The following is a 20176-nucleotide window of genomic DNA, read 5'->3' as shown; positions in this document are numbered from 1 at the left end:
AGATTCGATTTAGACTATTGGATTATATATTGCATATATTTAGCTTTTAGCATTTCGGTTTTTTAGATTATATATTAGATTAGATTTAGATGATTAAATTATATATTGTAACTATATTTATTGTGGGGAAAATATAACTGAGAGGGCATACATACCCTCATCTCGCACCTTGCCGCCCATAATGTGCATGTCCAGAGTAAATTATATTGTATATTGTTTACACTGCCTTTTTATTCTATTTTTATTTGTACTTCTCCACTGTACTATAATTCTGTGACCTGTACCTGTATGTCTTTTACTACCTGTACCTCCCCTCCCCCATGCTGCTATTATGGCTGAATTTCCCCAAGGGGATCAATATCTTATCTTAAATCTAACATCTTTCTACGTGTCAAAATGCAGCAAGTTGCATAGCTTTGAATTTCGAAAGCTGAATTTCCAATTCAGCCTAATATTGTCCCAATAAATACGATAACAATATTGTATCAGTGCATCCCTACTTATAGCTACAGTCATTTGAATAATTTCATACCATATTTGTCAAAGAGTTTGTGATTGAACACAAGTATTATGAAGCGAAGACTTACTCGTAGTCCTTCGGTGCTGTCGGAGTAATCCACTGGATCACATCTCCATGTGTACGAGGTGGCCCAACCAGACATCAGGAACTGAAAGGAGATCAACCCAGAGTCATTTGGGGGTGAGCGTAAACAAAAAGAGGCCTATTAACCCTTTCACTACCACACTACCGAATGGTTAACCGTTTCACCGCGACAATACAGAAGGTTAACCACCCTTTCACTGCCACACGACAAAGGGTTAGCCCTTTCACTACCACACTACAGAAGGTTAACCGTCTGTAGTGTGGTAGTGAAAGGGTTAACCTTCTGTAGTGTGGTAGTGAAAGGTTAACCGTCTGTAGTGTGGTAGTGAAAGGGTTAACCTTCTGTAGTGTGGTAGTGAAAGGGTTAATGTTATATGCCTTACCATGACCTTGTCTATTTTGTTTCTGTCTATTTTCTGCTTGTTTGATTTTTTTATCTACTTTTTCTCCCCCTTTTTCTGTATTTTTCTCCCAGCCCAATTTAGTCGTTATGCCAATTCCCTTCCTGGTCGTTGCACGCATTTTCCCCCCACTTGCCGGTCTAGGGAGGGTTGATAGATACTATCACATAAATCAAATCAAATCAAATTTATTTATAGGGCCCGACAACACACGTTAATGTCCCCATGGGCCGTACAGGTCTTCTTTAAACAAGTCAAGAAGACAACATAACAATAAGTCAAGAACAGAACAAGAACACCATAGGGTCCAACATTTTTTTAGATGAATGCAAATAAATGAAAGAATGCAAGCACTCCCAGACATACCCCACGCGAAGGTAAGGAAAAACTCACTAAAACCTAACAATAGGGGAAAAAAGCTCCACAGGCAATGTGGAGGAGAGAAACCTTAGAAGGGCCGTTCAAGGGGGGATCTCCCTTCTTAGATGTCGGTGATAGTAGTGTTGCAGACGGACAGTTGGTAAGCATGCACTCATGTGTGTGGTGAAACACAGATGAGTGCATGCAATAGCAACTGTACATTTTGAAAAATTAAAGATAGAGCTAATAGCGATAGCAACTGAACATTTTGAAAGATTAAAGATAGAGTTGATAGCGGATCTATTTGAGGCACAGGGGCGGCGCAAGAGGGTCACGTCCTCCCCGTCTTAGTCACGGGACATTCAACACTCCGGTCGTTGCTCATGTCTCCTCCGATACATGTGGAGTCAGCCAGCCGCTTCTTTTCACCTGACAGCGAGGACTCTCACTGGGGGAGCGTAACGCGTGGGAGGATCACACTACTTCCCCCAGTTCCCTTCCTCGCTGAGCAGGCGCCCCGACCGACCTGTAGGAGTCGCTGTTTACAACGACCAGGATACACACCCCACCGGCTTCCCACCCGCTAACACTGCCAATTGGTTAGTATGGACGACCGACCAAGCCGGAGGCACCGCTGACAGCTGGATTCGATACCAGTGTCTCTGCGGTGGTAGGCAGGCGCTTAGTCCGCTGCGCTACCCAGCCGCACCTATTTTCTGCTCGTTTTATACTTATTTTATGCCTGCACTTTATGCATTGCTCTTGATCTGCCAATTTTCTGCCCTTTGTTTTTTTTCTTTTTTTTCTTACTGCTGTGAAGCACTTTGAGCTGCAATTCTTGTATGAACGGTGCTATACAAGTTTATTATTATTATTATTATTATTATTATTATTATTATTATTATTATTATTATTATTATTATTATTATTATTATTATTACCTCGTAGACGATGACTAGTGACAACGCCACGAGGGCAAAGTTGTAGATGATCATGGCTTCCTTCAGCTGGAAGGCCTTGCGGTTGGCCATGAAGCGCGGTCCAGCGACCAGGACGAAGAGCAGGTAGCACAGCAGCGTCGCCGACATGAGGACGGGGTTATCCATGAACGGATACATCTTCAGCCGTGGGTCTGAGCAGAAAGAAGTTGGATAAATCAGCCAAAGATAGAATTCTGGATATAGATTGGCGAGAATTAAAACACCAGAAACACAAGTAAACCAAAATACATTTAGTCAAAGATACTCACCAGTCCCCGATAAGAGGTAGTCATAGATCTCCATGGCTCGTGAGCCCAAGTCCTGAAGCATCTTGGTCACCTGGAGCAGTTACCCGATTACCTGTTGGACAGAAACAAAACATGTAAGCAAACTCATTGTTCCTTTAAGGTTAATCAGCCAAGGCCCAAAGGTAAACGTCTATTCACTTGTCCTATAACATCAAACAGTAAAGGCATGAAATCGGGGGGCCATGAATCTTTTATTCTCTTGGCCCACGACGGTCCAATCAGCGTCGGTCATCATGGAATACGCCCCTCCCCCGACACTAGACGTTAACAGAAACCCACGCCGTACGTTTGTGATTCACACAGATACGCAGCCTCCTGTTGACCGTGAATGTGTGGTCAAGCGTCACGGGGCCTTAAGAATAAACGTAACGCTGAACAACCCAGCTGTATTTTCTTCAACGGTCGACCTTGATAATTGAAGAGACACTGTGAGCAACAAATGACTGGAACACGGTCTCCTCTCTCTGGGTCAGCTGCCGTACCGTCTCATGACCTGCCTGCCAGGCACAGGGAGGGAGCAAGCAGCAGCACATGCCTACAAGGAGGTGGGTTGTCTGCCTGCTTCCTGATTCAGCAGACGTGAAATGTAATTATACCGGTGATAACGGATGGCTTGGATAAGGGACTCGTCCCCAGACTCGGCATGTTGTCCCTGCCCCCACAAAGTCCCAGCATGCCTGGGACTTTGGATGGGTGTTTAGCTGGAGTTGAGGATGTAGACAAAATTCTTATTGGAGACTGGAACACGGATATGCAACGAAAAGATGCACCCGTCTTCAAGGCCTTCAGTAGGTTTTGTGATCTGCATGGCCTCAGCCAGCTAATCACCCAACCCACACGTGTATGTGAATCAACTCAGACTACCATTGACCTCATTCTGACCTCCGACAAGTCCAAGATCTCAAATAAAGGGGTTATAGCATGTGGGTTAAGTGATCATTATATGATATTCTGTACTCGAAAAAAACTAAAACAAAAGGCTGGCTGCCACAAAACAGTCACATCTAGAGACCTCAAAACCTACTCTAGCGAGGCCTTCAACCTTGAACTGGAGAGTCTGGACTGGTCAGATGAACTCAATGGTACACTGGTTGACGAAACATGGCTTGGTTTCAAAACCAAATTCTCAGCAATACTAAACGACATGGCCCCCCTAAGAACCACCAGGGTAAAAAATCGCGCTGAGCCGTGGATGCACTCCGAAATACTGGCCGCTATGAAAACCAGAGACAAAAAATGCTCTGAGTTTCGTAAAAGTCAGTCAAAGCTTACTAAAAGCACGAGCAGTGAACTCCAAGCCCACGTGACTGAACTCAAACTAGAAAGAAACAGACTAAGAAACGACGTAAACTCCATGATCAAAACTGCAAAAAAGAATTTCATCAATGACAAAACTGAGGAAAACAAAAACAAACCACGTGAACTTTGGAAATTACTCAATAATCAACTAGGATGCAGTAAAAAACTTAAAACCAGATTCTCAAACATAAACATAAAAACGGACAACACGCTCATCACAGACAAGCTGGATGTAGCCAATTACTTAAACATTTTCTTCACAAACATAGCCACAACACTGGTAAACAAACTACCCTCCCACTCAGGGCTTTATGGGGTAGAACACATAGTAGCTTACTACAAAAACCTAGGGGTCCGCAAGGACAACTTCAAGCTGGAAATGGTAACAACAGATGAGGTACTCAATAAACTGAGCGGAGCGCCCTCCAACCTAACAAGGCCACTGGCCATGACAACATCCCCTCCAAATTCCTCAGAGACTCAGCAGCCGCCATCACACCAATCATCACACACATAATAAACCTCTCCATAAAACAGGGACACGTCCCCAAGGACTTCAAAATTGCGAGGGTGACCCCTCTGCACAAAAAGGGCAGCAAATTAGACCCAGGCAACTACCGCCCTGTTTCTATTCTCACCTCCATCTCGAAAGTCATGGAAAAAATAGTCTACGAACAGGTCGAAAAGTACCTAGCGGAAAAAAATCTAATCTACGAATTCCAATCTGGCTTCAGAACATCCCACTCCACTGACACATGCCTTCTCTATTTGAATGACCACATCAAACAAGAGGTGGACGCAGGCAAATACTGCGGCATGGTCATGCTGGACCTACAAAAGGCCTTTGACACGGTCAATCACTCCATTCTGATTGACAAGCTAAAAGCAATTGGTTTTGATAGTCTATCAGTGAGCTGGATGCAATCCTACCTTGAGGGGAGGGAACAGATGGTGGAGGTAAACGGTACCCTATCCCCCCCCCTCACAGTGAGCTGTGGTGTTCCACAAGGAAGCATACTAGGACCGCTACTGTTCCTAATTTATGCAAATGACATGTCGTCAGCTTGTGACTGCAACTTGTTCCTGTTTGCGGACGACTCAGCCCTGCTGGTCTCTGACAAGAACAAGTTACAGGTTGAAAAAACCCTCAGCTCGGAACTAGGCAGAATCTGCATATGGCTCGCTGATAACAAACTATCATTACACATGGGCAAAACAGAGTCCATTCTCTTCGGTTCAAATAACAAACTCAGCAAGACCGACGGCTTCTCAGTTACAGTGGGTGACAATATTGTCACAAGGAAAGATGAAATTACCTACCTGGGTTCCATCCTAGAGGCTAATCTCTCCTGTGACAAAATGGCATCCAATGTAATAAAAAAAGTCAACCAACGAACTCGATTCTTGTACCGGATCTCCTCTCTGGTAAACAAGAACACCCTGAAGACTCTGGCAGGAGCACTCATTCAGGGGTACTACGACTATGCTTGCACCTCATGGTACCAAAGCACCTCAAAGGCGCTAAAAACAAAATTACAAACATCTCAAAACAAACTGGTCAGACTACTGCTTGACCTTACTCCTAGAACCCACCTCACCCCTGCCCACTTTGACAACCTAGGATGGCTTAGAGTAGACGACAGAGTACAACAACTTGCAATGGGCCTGGTCTACAAGATACACTACACGACCAAGGTACCCATGTACATGTCAAAATACTTCCCAAAGGTCAGTGAATACCACGATCACAACACCAGAGGGAGCTCCACAAATCATGTTAAACCCAGATTCGGCTCAAATAAGGGACTAAACACGTTTTGCAATTATGCCACATCAATGTGGAACGCCCTACCCAAAGCTGTAAAGGAATGTGGATCACTACCCACTTTCAAAACCTCTCTCAAGGGACACCTACGGGAGACTGCAATTCAACACTGGCCCCTGTAAATATCCTAACCCAACCCCCTCCAATGTACAGTCATTTACCTAGTATGGTTTTGTCAATAGTTCAATGTACAATTGTGTTTGTTTGTACAGTGTCTCCTCCCCCCCCCCCTCAATGTACAGTGTTACTTGTTTATACAGTGTGCCCCCCGCCCCCCCCCCCCCCCCCCAACCACCTCCAATGTAAATTACCCAGTATGGTTGTCAATATCCCAATGTACCCAACCCCCCCCACCCAACCTCCTCCAATGTACAGTTTCTACGTCAAATGTATATACTCCCTTTTCTTGACTCCTTCTGTATCACAAACAGTACTGTATTTGCAAATCTGGTATGTCATAAATGTATAGATGTAGCAGTACTGACTATCTGTATGTCATGTATGTCATATATGTCTATATGAATTGAAAATGGGGGACCCTGATGGAAACAAGACAAACGTCTTTCTCAGGTCTGCATCCCCTTAACAATTGTATGTATTGAGCCGTACTGTATTGTACCCATTCTGCAATCTGTTAAATAAAGTTTTCATTCATTCATTCATTCATTCATTCATTCATTCATGCCGTGCTCCAGCCGCAGCCACTCCACACATAGATATCTATAGAACACTAGATAGCTTAAGGCGGAATCACCAGCGTCACTGAACCGCCGCCATCTTGCTCCAGTCAGCCTTGAGTGAGAGTGAGTGAGCTGCACAGACAAAAATACTCATAACTCGCTGAAATATTGACGGATTTACAAACGGGTTGGTTTGCTATGAACATCAAAGATGTAGTTATGATACTGCATACTTATAAAAAAAAAATGTTAAAGATGTTTTTTTTTTACAAACCGCTTGAATCATAGCCACGTTAATAATGCTTGTAATAAACCAAACCGTTTGTAAATCCGTCAATATTTCAGCGAGTTATGAGTATTTTTGTCTGTGCAGCTCACTCACTCTCACTCAAGGCTAACTGGAGCAAGATGGCGGCGGTTCAGTGACGTCGCTCTCCATTGGCCGGCAGCGCGGGCAAGCTATCTAGTGTTCTATATATATCTATGACTCCACAGACATGGCCTGACACCGGAGGGGAGGTGCTCTAGGGAGCTGCCAGGGGAGGGATGATGGGGCAACAACACTATTGCTTCAGTGTTGTATCGGAGCCAAGCCAAACCAAATCCAGCCTTTGATATCTTCCCGTGTTCCTGCCCGGGCCGGTTCCTCAGCTTCAGACATAAGGAGGAGTGCGCGACATCGACAAGGATATTCGTCAAATGAAAGCCAACGGTGATATGGCTCGCAGTCCTAAATATTTAGATTTCTCTTGACAAAAGGCTCAACATATCAATCACTCTATCGGGTAACCACGGCCGGATGCTATGTGGGGAGGGTGCGGCCCCTTCACCACCCTATGGAGCAGGACGGAGCCATTGTTCAACCTGCAATCTACAGCCTTGAAGTCTTTCCCTGCCCTAGAATTACAGCACAGTCCTCCCTGAGCCAACATCACTACAGATAATAACACAATGACCTGGAATGTGGGACAGGGACAGGGGGGTTGGGAAGGTGACAATAAGCAACATTGAGAATGACTCCTTTCCATGAAGAACAATATTTGTTTGAGGTGGTGCAGTGGGCAAGGCGCTCACCACCAATGCAGGAGACGCTGGGTTCGAGCCCAGCTCTCCGCATTGCTATCAGCTTGGCTGGTCGTTCATACTAATACAATTGGCAGTATTAGGGGGTGGGAAGCTGATGGGTGGGGATCGGGCGTTGTGGACAGCGACTCCTACAGGTCGGTTGGTGCGCCTGCGCAGCAGAATCAGGAAGCGACGGGGGCGGCGTGTCCCTCCAAACGCAGACCCCCGACGCTGAGAGATCGCGCTGTGCAGGTGAAAAGATGCGACTGCTGCTTCCTCGAGTACCGGAGGGGACACGTGATGTAAGGCTTGGTCCACATTGCAGCCGGCTTGTGGGAGGCGTGGCCTAACAGTGTTCGAGACAGAGGAGGGTAGAATTGGACGATACGAAATTAGGATGGGAGAAAATAATAGAAAATGGGAGAAAAAGTAGATAAAAAAATATATATTTGTTTGATCTGCTTGATCTGAATGTGGTTAAAACAATGACCTGCATTGCTCTGGCAACAAGGCAACATTTACAAACACTGCCGGGGGGCGTGGCCACTATTTTAGACAATGTCAACTGGGGTTGCTTCCAAGGAGACTAGGGAAATGAGATATATGCAAAGTGCTTTAATAATAGTGGCAACTATACAAACCCTGTTGCCTGACAATCAGACTGAATTGCATTGTTTCTAAATCATTTTAACCATTTCACTGCCACAACCCTTTCACAATCACAACCACACTACAGAAGGTTAACCCTTTCACTAGTGTGGTAGTGAGAGGGTTAACGGTTACCCTTTGTCGTGTGGCAGTGAAAGGGTTAACCTTATGAGTGTGTTGGGTTGACGTGGTGTGTTTATGAGTGTGTTGGGTTGGCGTGGTGTGTTTATGAGTGTGTTGGGTTGGCGTGGTGTGTTTATGAGTGTGTTGGGTTGGCGTGGTGTGTTTATGAGTGTGTTGGGTTGGCGTGGTGTGTTTATGAGTGTGTTGGGTTGGCGTGGTGTGTTTATGAGTGTGTTGGGTTGGCGTGGTGTGTATGTGCATGTCCAGAGTTAATTATATTGTATATTGTTTACACTGCCTTTTTATTCTATTTTTATTTGTACTTCTCCACTGTACTACTATAATTCTGTGACCTGTACCTGTATGTCTTCTACTACCTGCCTGTACCTCCCCTCCCCCCTCCCCCATGCTGCTATGAGGCCTGAATTTCCCCAAGGGGATCAATAAAGGAATATATTCTCTTATCTTAACTTATAAATTTATAGAATAAAGTTTGTAAAAAAAAAAGCCAGTCAGACTGTGAATGAACAAGTCCATCTCAAAAGCTTAAAACTAGAAAACCAGACACTGTGTAGGCTGTAGGCTATAACATGGAGCTCCTCCATACAATGTAAATAGAAATTGGAAGATTGACTTTAGGCGCGCATACAGTACAATGTTTGGCTCAAATCTTCTTGTCTGCCACCACAGTCATTTTTATTTTATTTTGCTAAATCAACTCTGCCTCTCTTTGTTAACTACAACAAGCAATGCTGTTTGTTATTTAAGATGAGGTCGGACTCGGCACTGACAGATTTGTGTTCATTGTACTGCTTTTATAAAGCATCAAATGACGGCTTACAATATTTCATGAAAGCAAAGTGTTTCGTTTGTCTAAGATTTAAAAAGGTTTAAACTTTACAGCACTGACAAAGTTGAACAAAGTGCTGTACAAGTCCCACAACATAAAAAAAAAATTAAAAAGAAAATTAAAAAAAAAGAAAATTTAATTATTTTTTAACTTTTCTTTTTATTTCGATGTTTCGAATTAAAATCGAATCTCGGCCCCGAAGCTTCGAATTCCAAAAAAAAATTCGAAGGTCAGCCCTACAGATTAGAGGTTTGATTGATTGATTGAAAACTTTATTAACAGATTGCAGAATGGGTACAATACAGTACAGCTCAATACACACAATTGTTAAGGGGATGCAGAGCAGAGAAAGACTTTCGTCTTGTTTACATCAGGGTCCCCCATTTTCAATTCATCAGGACATATATGACATACATGACATACAGATAGACAGTACTGCTACATCTATACATTTATGACATACCAGATTTGCAAATACAGTACTGTTTGTGATACAAAAAGAGTCCAGAAAAGGGAGTATACATTTGACGTAAAAACTGTACATTGGAGGAGGTTGGGTGGGGTTGGGTAGGAGGGGTTGGGTGGGGAAACACTGTACAACTGTACAAGCAAAACTGTACATTGGAATATTGACAACCATACTAGGTAATTTACTGTACATTTGAGGGGGTTGGGGGGGGGGAAACACTGTATAAACAAGCAACACTGTACATTGGAATATTGACAAAACCATACTAGGTAATTTACTGTACATTGGAGGGGGTTGGGTTAGGACATTTACAGGGGCCAGTTTCGAATTGCAGTCTCCCGTAGGTGTTCTTTGAGAGTGGTTTTGAAAGTGGGTAGTCTTTACAGCTTTGGGTAGGGCGTTCCACATTGATGTGGCATAATTGCGAAACGTGTTTAGTCCCTTGTTTGAGCCGAATCTGGGTTGAACATGATTTGTGGAGCTCCCTCTGGTGTTGTGATCGTGGTATTCACTGACCTTTGGGAAGTATTTCGACATGTACATGGGTACCTTGGTCCAGGCCAGGCCCATTGCAAGTTGCTGTCCTCTGTCGTCTACTCTAAGCCATCCTAGTTTGTCAAAGTGGGCAGGGGTGAGGTGGGTTCTAGGCGTAAGGTCAAGCAGTAGCCTGACCAGTTTGTTTTGAGATGTTTGTAATTTAGTTTTTAGTGCCTTTGAGGTTGCATGATTGCTTCCCTTGGTCTCTATGTGAGACAGTGATGATTGTTCGCTGATGGAGACAAAATCGTCCTCTGGCCGAAGACAAACATTTAAAAATGAACTTCAGAGGCAGTTTCTTTTGCAAACATATTTTCTCTGCTGTTGCTTGCAAACCTGATGCAAGTTGATTAATAATTTCTTAAAAGTCAACACTGGTATTCTGCAACAAAAATCTATAACCTTATATTTGAGTCAAAACTGATAAAGGCAGGCCAAATACACACACACACACACGAACGCACACACACACATCAGATGACAGTGCACTAATAGAGACATTCCCAGTGGTGACCAGTCCATAGGCACCCCCCCCGGTCACTGGAAGTGGAAATGTCAAACTGTGTGTGTGTGTGTGTGTGTTAGTGTGTGTGTGTGTGTGTGTTAGTGATTGGGAGAGAGGTGGGGCCGGTCAGCTTGACCTGCTGTAAGCTTGGCTATTTCTTCACCAGCCATGATGACATGTGTGAGAGATAGGGAGAGACATAGAGATCAATTTGCCTGCCTTCTTTTCACCTGCCATGATGGCGTTGATGTTGCATATTGTATTCCACCTGCCATATCTGCCGTGATACATGATGAGACCAGTGTGTTTCTGTGAAGTGTTGGTCTTCAGGCGTGTAAGTGCGCCCGCCGAGTGACCTGTTCATCTTGATCAATTCTAAATATATAAGTGTGTTTCTTGTGCCGACGTCTCTATTGCTTGACAATTTATTGATGAATTTGTTTAATGACTCCATGTAAGTGCGCCTGTTGCTGGGGTGCCGACCTCTCGATCGCTCAGCCCGTACGCTATTGATTGTTTTTTACGCAACTCATCAAGTATGTCTGTTCGTGTCTCCAGCTGTAAACCATGAAGGCATCTTGTCATGCTTTTGAGCTTAGTATGTAATGCATTTGAACTCATACAAGCGCATACCATACCGGCTGTTGGGAAATCTATAGCATTATCTCTGAGGGGTGCATAGACAATTTCTGATGTTATTATATACAATTTTAACATTGAAAGTGTGACTGGTATGATAGACAGTCAGATAGAGAGAAAAGTAGTTTTTCAGTGGATTCATGCCAATCCTGTCGAGGCATAACACGGCAGGGTCAAATTTAGCTTCCGGTCTGACCCTCATGGTCAACACTGGACATCCCCCCGTCTTTGCCTGGATAACTTGCGGACTAGTTTCTTCACTTGAGGACACTACACAGGCACCATTGTAGATAACAACAACAGCAGTGGATATCAGGTTAAAACCTCCATTGTTAGGATCCCCGTCGCAGGATGTGTGATCGTGCCACCATTCCAACCACTGTTGAGATCTGCCACACCTACTACTGGTAGCGGCTTACGGCTCACATTAGCATCATATGTGGGGCAAAGTTCACTGCATTCCGCTCTACTTGCGTCTGCAGGCCCGAGAGCGCGCGCCGACATGTTTTGGTGCTCAAGTAATTTTTCTCCACACCCCAATATATTAAGATAACAAAAAAACACACAAAGGCATTTCAGAAAACTCTTACCCAACCTCCTCCAATGTACAGTTTCTACGTCAAATGTATATACACTCTTTTCTGGACACTTTTTGTATCACAAACAGTACTGTATTTGCAAATCTGGTATGTCATAAATGCATAGATGTAGCAGTACTGTCTATCTGTATGTCGTGTGTGTCATATATGTTATGATGAATTGAAAATGGGGGACCCCGATGTAAACAAGACGAAAGTCTTTCTCTGGTCTGCATCCCCTTAACAATTGTGTGTATTGAGCCGTACTGTACTGTACCCATTCTGCAATCTGTTAATAAAATGTTCAATCAATCAATCAATCAATGTGTTTGCAGAGTCTCTCTCTCCCAAAGCCGAGACTCTAGTCTAGTCTGTGATGTTATCAAGCAACACATTTACTGAAGGTGCTCCCTTAACTGTAGAGGAGGTCAGAGGGTCCGGTGCGACAGCGTACACAGGGTGATTTCTAGTACAGTACCAATATAAATGTAGCCGGTTTAAATGCTTGACTGGCGTCCACGAGAATAAGTCCCCTGTTCACCGGAGCAGCTCTATAAATACGCTTCATAATGCTCGTTTTGGATTGTTGGTACTCTGGTTTTTAGATTCGGGGATAGTTACTTGTATTTACAAATATACTGAATGAACACCCCATACGTGAGTCCTGTTCAAAGGTGGATTTTCCCTTTAAAAGAAAAAACATCAAAAAACTGAAATAACTGAGCGTGAGCGAGTCAGGGGAATAGTCTCATGACCGGGTGGAACCTCAACCCAAGAAAGGAGAGAGACAGCATGAGTTATCCTTTTCTCCCCACGTCCCCAGGCGCAGAGGAAAAGAGACCGTTCATGAAAAAAACTAAAGTTCATCCCCATTCAATCTTCAGCTAAAGCTAAACGGAGAACTCGGCTTGTCTAATTCTTTTTCGGAGAGAGCACAACGTGGCACAGTGAGACTTCTAGTTATGTCTGTTGATAATATCATCAAACACGACTAACCACAGCCCAGGAGGACGTGTCAGTGGCTCAGTGCGTGGGTGTAACTCCCCATGCATAACACCATGTAGTCACTCTGCAATCACTCTGCACTGACATCGCTGTACAATCTATCGGTATCTGCTTATCTCAGAATACCTCACACACGTGACTCGTGCAAAACCGCTTTTGCTAGTCTGTTAAAAGGCTCCAAAATCCTCTGTATGCCTACTGTACTTCAGAAAACGCAGGGATCTCCCAGAGAAGTTTCCTTATCAATCAAGCGACTGCACAGTCAGCGATTCCACGGTGGTACCACCGACAGACTGTGGAATACCAGGCGGCACTTATCGTCACCATGATACAGATGAGGGTCGGCGTCAGTGTGTTACCTCCGTATAACCGTGGCCACAGATCCCAGACCTGCGGTATCCCAAGGCGGTCACGTCCTCCCCTGGACAGAGCTAAGTTACACATGTGTCCTGACCGGAGTTGGGTTCAGTAGTGTCACTCTCACGTCACTCAATTCAAGAAGTACATTTTCTACAATCGTGCTAATATTGGAAAAACCTTTGAAAACCTAACGTTGGCCAGCCCCCTACCCATTAATCTATCCATGACATGACAACAAGGCTGCGTTTTACAGGTAGCACAGTGGGAAGAGGGCCAGGGGAACATGCGATGCGAGTCCTGCCAATGAGTCATTAGTTTAGTTTAGTTTATTTATTTAGCACAATATTTTTTTTTAAATAAAACAGCGCTAGGAGGGAACGAAGCCCTAAGGGCTTGTACAAAGTTCCACTCCCATGGGTATGGAAAAGGGAACTCTTGATCATGAGGTTAAGAGTTAATGATGAACCAAGTGGAGCAGAGAGATGACAGGAGAAAGACAACACCAGGAGAGAGAGAGAGCAGCCAGGAGAGAGAGAGAGAGCAGCCAGGAGAGAGAGAGAGCAGCCAGGAGAGAGAGAGCAGCCAGGAGAGAGAGAGAGCAGCCAGGAGAGAGAGAGAGAGAGCAACCAGGAGAGAGAGAGAGCAGCCAGGAGAGAGAGAGAGAGCAGCCAGGAGAGAGAGAGCAGCCAGGAGAGAGAGAGCAGCCAGGAGAGAGAGAGAGCAGCCAGGAGAGAGAGCAGCCAGGAGAGAGAGCAGCCAGGAGAGAGAGAGAGCAGCCAGGAAAGAGAGAGAGAGCAGCCAGGAGAGAGAGAGCAGCCAGGAGAGAGAGAGAGAGCAGCCAGGAGAGAGAGAGAGAGCAGCCAGGAGAGAGAGAGCAGCCAGGAGAGAGAGAGAGCAGCCAGGAGAGAGAGAGCAGCCAGGAGAGAGAGAGAGCAGCCAGGAGAGAGAGAGAGCAGCCAGGAGAGAGAGAGAGAGAGCAGCCAGGAGAGAGAGAGCAGCCAGGAGAGAGAGAGAGCAGCCAGGAGAGAGAGAGAGAGAGCAGCCAGGAGAGAGAGAGAGCAGCCAGGAGAGAGAGAGAGAGCAGCCAGGAGAGAGAGAGAGCAGCCAGGAGAGAGAGAGAGCAGCCAGGAGAGAGAGAGCAGCCAGGAGAGAGAGAGGGAGCAGCCAGGAGAGAGAGAGAGCAGCCAGGAGAGAGAGAGCAGCCAGGAGAGAGAGAGAGAGCAGCCAGGAGAGAGAGAGAGCAGCCAGGAGAGAGAGAGAGAGCAGCCAGGAGAGAGAGAGAGAGCAGCCAGGAGAGAGAGAGAGAGCAGCCAGGAGAGAGAGAGAGCAGCCAGGAGAGAGAGAGAGAGAGCAGCCAGGAGAGAGAGAGAGAGCCGCCAGGAGAGAGAGAGAGAGCAGCCAGGAGAGAGAGAGAGCAGCCAGGAGAGAGAGAGAGCAGCCAGGAGAGAGAGAGAGAGCAGCCAGGAGAGAGAGAGAGCAGCCAGGAGAGAGAGAGCAGCCAGGAAAGAGAGAGAGAGCAGCCAGGAGAGAGAGAGCAGCCAGGAGAGAGAGAGAGAGCAGCCAGGAGAGAGAGAGAGCAGCCAGGAGAGAGAGAGAGCAGCCAGGAGAGAGAGAGAGAGCAGCCAGGAGAGAGAGAGAGAGAGAGAGAGAGAGAGAGAGAGAGAGAGCAGCCAGAAGAGAGAGAGAGAGAGAGCAGCCAGGATAGAGAGAGAGCAGCCAGGAGAGAGAGAGCAGCCAGGAGAGAGAGAGAGCAGCCAGGAGAGAGAGAGAGAGCAGCCAGGAGAGAGAGAGCAGCCAGGAGAGAGAGAGCAGCCAGGAGAGAGAGAGAGAGCAGCCAGGAGAGAGAGCAGCCAGGAGAGAGAGCAGCCAGGAGAGAGAGAGAGCAGCCAGGAAAGAGAGAGAGAGCAGCCAGGAGAGAGAGAGCAGCCAGGAGAGAGAGAGAGCAGCCAGGAGAGAGAGAGAGAGCAGCCAGGAGAGAGAGAGCAGCCAGGAGAGAGAGAGAGCAGCCAGGAGAGAGAGAGCAGCCAGGAGAGAGAGAGAGCAGCCAGGAGAGAGAGAGAGCAGCCAGGAGAGAGAGAGAGAGAGCAGCCAGGAGAGAGAGAGCAGCCAGGAGAGAGAGAGAGCAGCCAGGAGAGAGAGAGAGAGAGCAGCCAGGAGAGAGAGAGAGCAGCCAGGAGAGAGAGAGAGCAGCCAGGAGAGAGAGAGAGCAGCCAGGAGAGAGAGAGAGCAGCCAGGAGAGAGAGAGCAGCCAGGAGAGAGAGAGGGAGCAGCCAGGAGAGAGAGAGAGCAGCCAGGAGAGAGAGAGCAGCCAGGAGAGAGAGAGAGAGCAGCCAGGAGAGAGAGAGAGCAGCCAGGAGAGAGAGAGAGAGCAGCCAGGAGAGAGAGAGAGAGCAGCCAGGAGAGAGAGAGAGAGCAGCCAGGAGAGAGAGAGAGCAGCCAGGAGAGAGAGAGAGAGAGCAGCCAGGAGAGAGAGAGAGAGCCGCCAGGAGAGAGAGAGAGAGCAGCCAGAGAGAGAGAGAGAGCAGCCAGGAGAGAGAGAGAGCAGCCAGGAGAGAGAGAGAGAGCAGCCAGGAGAGAGAGAGAGCAGCCAGGAGAGAGAGAGCAGCCAGGAAAGAGAGAGAGAGCAGCCAGGAGAGAGAGAGCAGCCAGGAGAGAGAGAGAGAGCAGCCAGGAGAGAGAGAGAGCAGCCAGGAGAGAGAGAGCAGCCAGGAGAGAGAGAGAGAGAGAGAGAGAGAGAGAGAGAGAGAGAGAGAGAGAGAGAGAGAGAGAGAGAGAGAGAGAGAGCAGCCAGAAGAGAGAGAGAGAGAGAGCAGCCAGGATAGAGAGAGAGCAGCCAGGAGAGAGAGAGCAGCCAGGAGAGAGAGAGAGCAGCCAGGAGAGAGAGAGAGAGAGAGAGAGAGAGAGAGAGAGAGAGAGAGAGAGAGAGAGAGAGAGAGAGAGAGAGCAGCCAGGAGAGAGAGAGAGAGAGAGAGCAGCCAGGAGCCCATGAGACAAACATGCTGCTTTTAAGGAGTGGCACCTTTCCTCGACAGAAACAACTGTGGGGTTCTCTTCTCTCCAACACACCGGTAACCCTTGAGAGAACAGCACTCTTCCCCCGGCGAGACTACTGTCTTAAAGAGACACAGACCGGGCACTTCCACAAAATCCACCGGCTCTCTTCAAGGCAGGCAGCCAACTTTTTAGCCGCAGGATGTTTTTTTGAGGATGCCCTCTATTAGTACTTTGAGAGATTTACCTTTTTTGTGGTTTGCTTCTTCCTCAGTCTTCGGGGAAGGAAGGCTGGTGGTTTCCAGTGTGGACTTCAGTTTAAAAAAAAAAAAAAAGAAGAAGACTCTCTCTGGAAACAAGGGCCACCGGGGCTCAGCAAACGCTGAGAGAAAGAAACAGAGAGAGCAAGAGAGAGAGAGAGAGAGAGAGGGAGAGAGAGAGAGAGAGGGAGGGAGAGAGAGGGAGAGAGAGATGTGAGGAAAGGCAGTGAGAGGGGAAACTGACAAAGTGTGACTGGTACTGCAGCCCTCTGAGGCCCCGCCCCCTCCCTGACGCACTCAGCGGATGAATAACTAGCTCAGAGAAAGAGAGAGAGAGGGCGATAGAGAGAGAGAGTGTGTGCAGAGGAAAGAGGAAGAGCGAGAGAGAGAGAGAGCAAGAGAGCGGTGCATGTAGGCGCGTGCTCATGAGTGCAAGCAGGGTGAGTGTGAGCCAGGAAGTGCTGGCCTGTACTTCAACCCGACGGTTGAACCCCCCCCCCCCCTCCAAATAAAAAGGAAGTGTGGGGCAACCGTCCATAATTTGTCAACGCCACTCTGGTCCTCATAAGGGTGAGGTCACCTTTAACCTCTACCCCAAATCACTGACACACAAACTATGGAAACACACGACCGTGTGGCACTGCCCTGTGGGTTTCTGGTCGAGGGTGGGCCGATAATATTATTCACAGGCAGCGGGCGAGAAATCAGTGGCGACTCTGTTATCATGAAGGGGGCCATTGTTACACCACTGCCCGGCTCTCCTCGCTGCCAGCACCCAGAGAGCGACGCTAGCGTCCCTTTATCGCCCCATCTGGACGGGACAATCAATCCAATGACCCCAAGACTAGAGCAGCCAGGAGAGAGAGAGAGCAGCCAGGACTAGAAACAACCACAACAACACGCTTGTAAATCTCTGCTGTCGGAAATCTTTTTGGCGATTGTTATGGTTTCTACTTGAAGGTTCCTGTGATTCTGTCGTGTGAATCAAGAAGAGAATCTCTTGTGAATATGACCTGCTAGGACATGACCTAGGAATCCACTGACCATTATTCACACGGCAGCCATTTTGCTCTTATGTCTTGGGTTCCTTGTATGTGGAACTACTGTATGTCATGCTCTCATGTTATGTTCGGGTTGGGTTCCTTTTCACCCTGTTATCAGGATTGGAACAGGGTGGAAAGGAACCCAACCTGAGCATGATAGATAGAATAGCAAAACGTCTGCCATGTAAATATGGACAATGAGACCCATTAAAAACCAAATGGCCGCATGCATACAGCACTACGGTGCAACGCGGCCGACCCGGGTTCGACTCCCGGACCCGGTGATCTTTGCCGAATGTCTTCCCTGGTCTATCTCCCATTCCTCCTCCTCTCTCTCTCTCTCTCTCTCTCTCTCTCTCTCTACCGGACTGCCCGGTAGCAAAAATCAATAAAAACCTACAAAAACATAACTTGTCCGAAAGGACAAGTAACATTTAAAAACCAAATGTCTTCTTGAAGTGTCATTCTGAAAGGCAGGTTGTTCTCCCCACAGAGCTGCATACTAACTGCCACCGTGGGCTATGACTGGCCAATAGGCTGGTTGGCTGACAACAACAACAACAACAACAACAACAACAACAACAACAGCAACAACACCAACAAATTCTCGTTGTGCCTGGGCAAAACAGAAGCAATTTTATTCGGCTCAAAAGGTTTTAACAACTCAGCCCAAGGGTGTGTAATTAAGCATTACATCATGCGCAGGAGGGGTGGTCGTTAGACCTCCCTAGGCATGGTTTAATTTTCACAAACCACGACTACAAGTGGTGTAATGCTTTTATACAACTGGCACATTCATCCAACCTTATTGCTATACAATAAACACACATTAATCGAAGATTTATTGAAAAAACCATCCGCCAGAAAAAGTAGTTCCCAAAAAAGAAAAAAAGAAAAGTTGCCTCCATGTGGAAGCAGCTCGGAAGTGCATCCAACTGTTCTCAGTAGGACATCCAACAAACTAACACATCCAACTGTCTTTCAACTAAGACATCCAACCAACTAACACATCCAACTGTCTTTCAACTAAGACATCCAACCAACTAACACATCCAACTGTCTTTCACCTAGACATCCAACCAACTAACACATCCAACTTTTCTTTTCAGCCAATCAGAATCGAGAAATTTGCATGCCGTTGTATAAGCAACAGTAAAATACCTGGACTGTAAGCTTGACAGTGTTATGTCTGGTGGTGGTGATATTGCATTGCATGTTTTAGAAAAGGTTCACACCGATAAACAGGTCAGCCAGGAGATCATTGTCCAAGGCCATTTTGATTACGCGTGTTCAAAATGAACACGTGTCGGTTCAGTAACATTTCCAAAGTCTAGGTGACAAACAGCTAAACTAAACCAAACCAAACTAAATTGTGGTCCCTCCTGGATTTTCGCAACATGAGTAAAACCAAAGCGATGATGTGGACTTACAGGAGACAGCAGGAGGCGCGGAGGGTCAGCACTGCAGCTGCACACCCCCAAGCAGCTCTCCTGGTCACTACACACAGACACAGTGGTCAAGAAAGCAGCTCTCCTGGTCACTACACACAGACACAGTGGTCAAGAAAGCAGCTCTCCTGGTCACTACACACAGAAACAGTGGTCAAGAAAGCAGCTCTCCTGGTCACTACACACAGACACAGTGGTCAAGAAAGCAGCTCTCCTGGTTACGACACACAGACACAGTGGTCAAGAAAGCAGCTCTCCTGGTCACTACACACAGAAACAGTGGTCAAGAAAGCAGCTCTCCTGGTCACTACACGCAGACACAGTGGTCAAGAAAGCAGCTCTCCTGGTCACTACACACAGACACAGTGGTCAAGAAAGCAGCTCTCCTGGTCACTACACACAGAAACAGTGGTCAAGAAAGCAGCTCTCCTGGTCACTACACGCGGACACAGTGGTCAAGAAAGCAGCTCTCCTGGTCACGACACACGGACACAGTGTGGTCAAGAAAGCAGCTCTCCTGATCACTACACGCGGACACAGTGGTCAAGAAAGCAGCTCTCCTGGTCACGACACACGGACACAGTGGTCAAGAAAGCAGCTCTCCTGGTCACTACACACAGACACAGTGGTCAAGAAAGCAGCTCTCCTGGTCACTACACACAGAAACAGTGGTCAAGAAAGCAGCTCTCCTGGTCACTACACACGGACACAGTGTGGTCAAGAAAGCAGCTCTCCTGATCACTACACACAGAAACAGTGGTCAAGAAAGCAGCTCTCCTGGTCACGACACACGGACACAGTGGTCAAGAAAGCAGCTCTCCTGGTCACTACACACAGACACAGTGGTCAAGAAAGCAGCTCTCCTGGTCACGACACGCGGACACAGTGGTCAAGAAAGCAGCTCTCCTGGTCACTACACACAGACACAGTGGTCAAGAAAGCAGCTCTCCTGGTCACGACACACGGACACAGTGGTCAAGAAAGCAGCTCTCCTGGTCACGACACACGGACACAGTGGTCAAGAAAGCAGCTCTCCTGGTCACTACACACGGACACAGTGGTCAAGAAAGCAGCTCTCCTGGTCACGACACGCGGACACAGTGGTCAAGAAAGCAGCTCTCCTGGTCACTACACGCGGACACAGTGGTCAAGAAAGCTTGCCAACGGCTCTATTTCCTGAGGAGACTGAGGTTTGGCA

At 46.9% G+C, this 20176-nt stretch overlaps 1 protein-coding gene across 3 annotated transcripts in view; it reads right to left on the bottom strand.

Annotated features, from left to right (window-relative positions):
- The window catches only part of elovl1b (ELOVL fatty acid elongase 1b), a 68998-nt gene that overhangs the window by 7696 nt on the left and 41126 nt on the right, over positions 1-20176 (bottom strand). Inside the window, exons 3-6 of one of the 3 annotated variants that reach the window (XM_084309413.1) lie at positions 16475-16609; positions 2615-2705; positions 2307-2497; positions 588-668 (exon numbers count right to left, since the gene is read on the bottom strand). In XM_084309413.1, the coding sequence (XP_084165539.1) occupies positions 588-668; positions 2307-2497; positions 2615-2675 (333 nt within the window). In that variant the 5' untranslated portion in view covers positions 2676-2705; positions 16475-16609. Of the gene's footprint in view, positions 1-587; positions 669-2306; positions 2498-2614; positions 2706-16474; positions 16696-20176 lie in introns of those variants that run through there. The other 2 variants (XM_084309414.1, XM_084309415.1) reach the window with 2 other exon arrangements.

The sequence above is a fragment of the Notolepis coatsorum genome (assembly GCF_963971535.1).
Source record: "Notolepis coatsorum genome assembly, chromosome: 3".
Taxonomy (NCBI): Eukaryota; Metazoa; Chordata; class Actinopteri; order Aulopiformes; family Paralepididae; genus Notolepis; species Notolepis coatsorum.
Note: the sequence above shows the minus strand (reverse complement) of the source record. Positions and strands in the feature narration are given on the sequence as shown.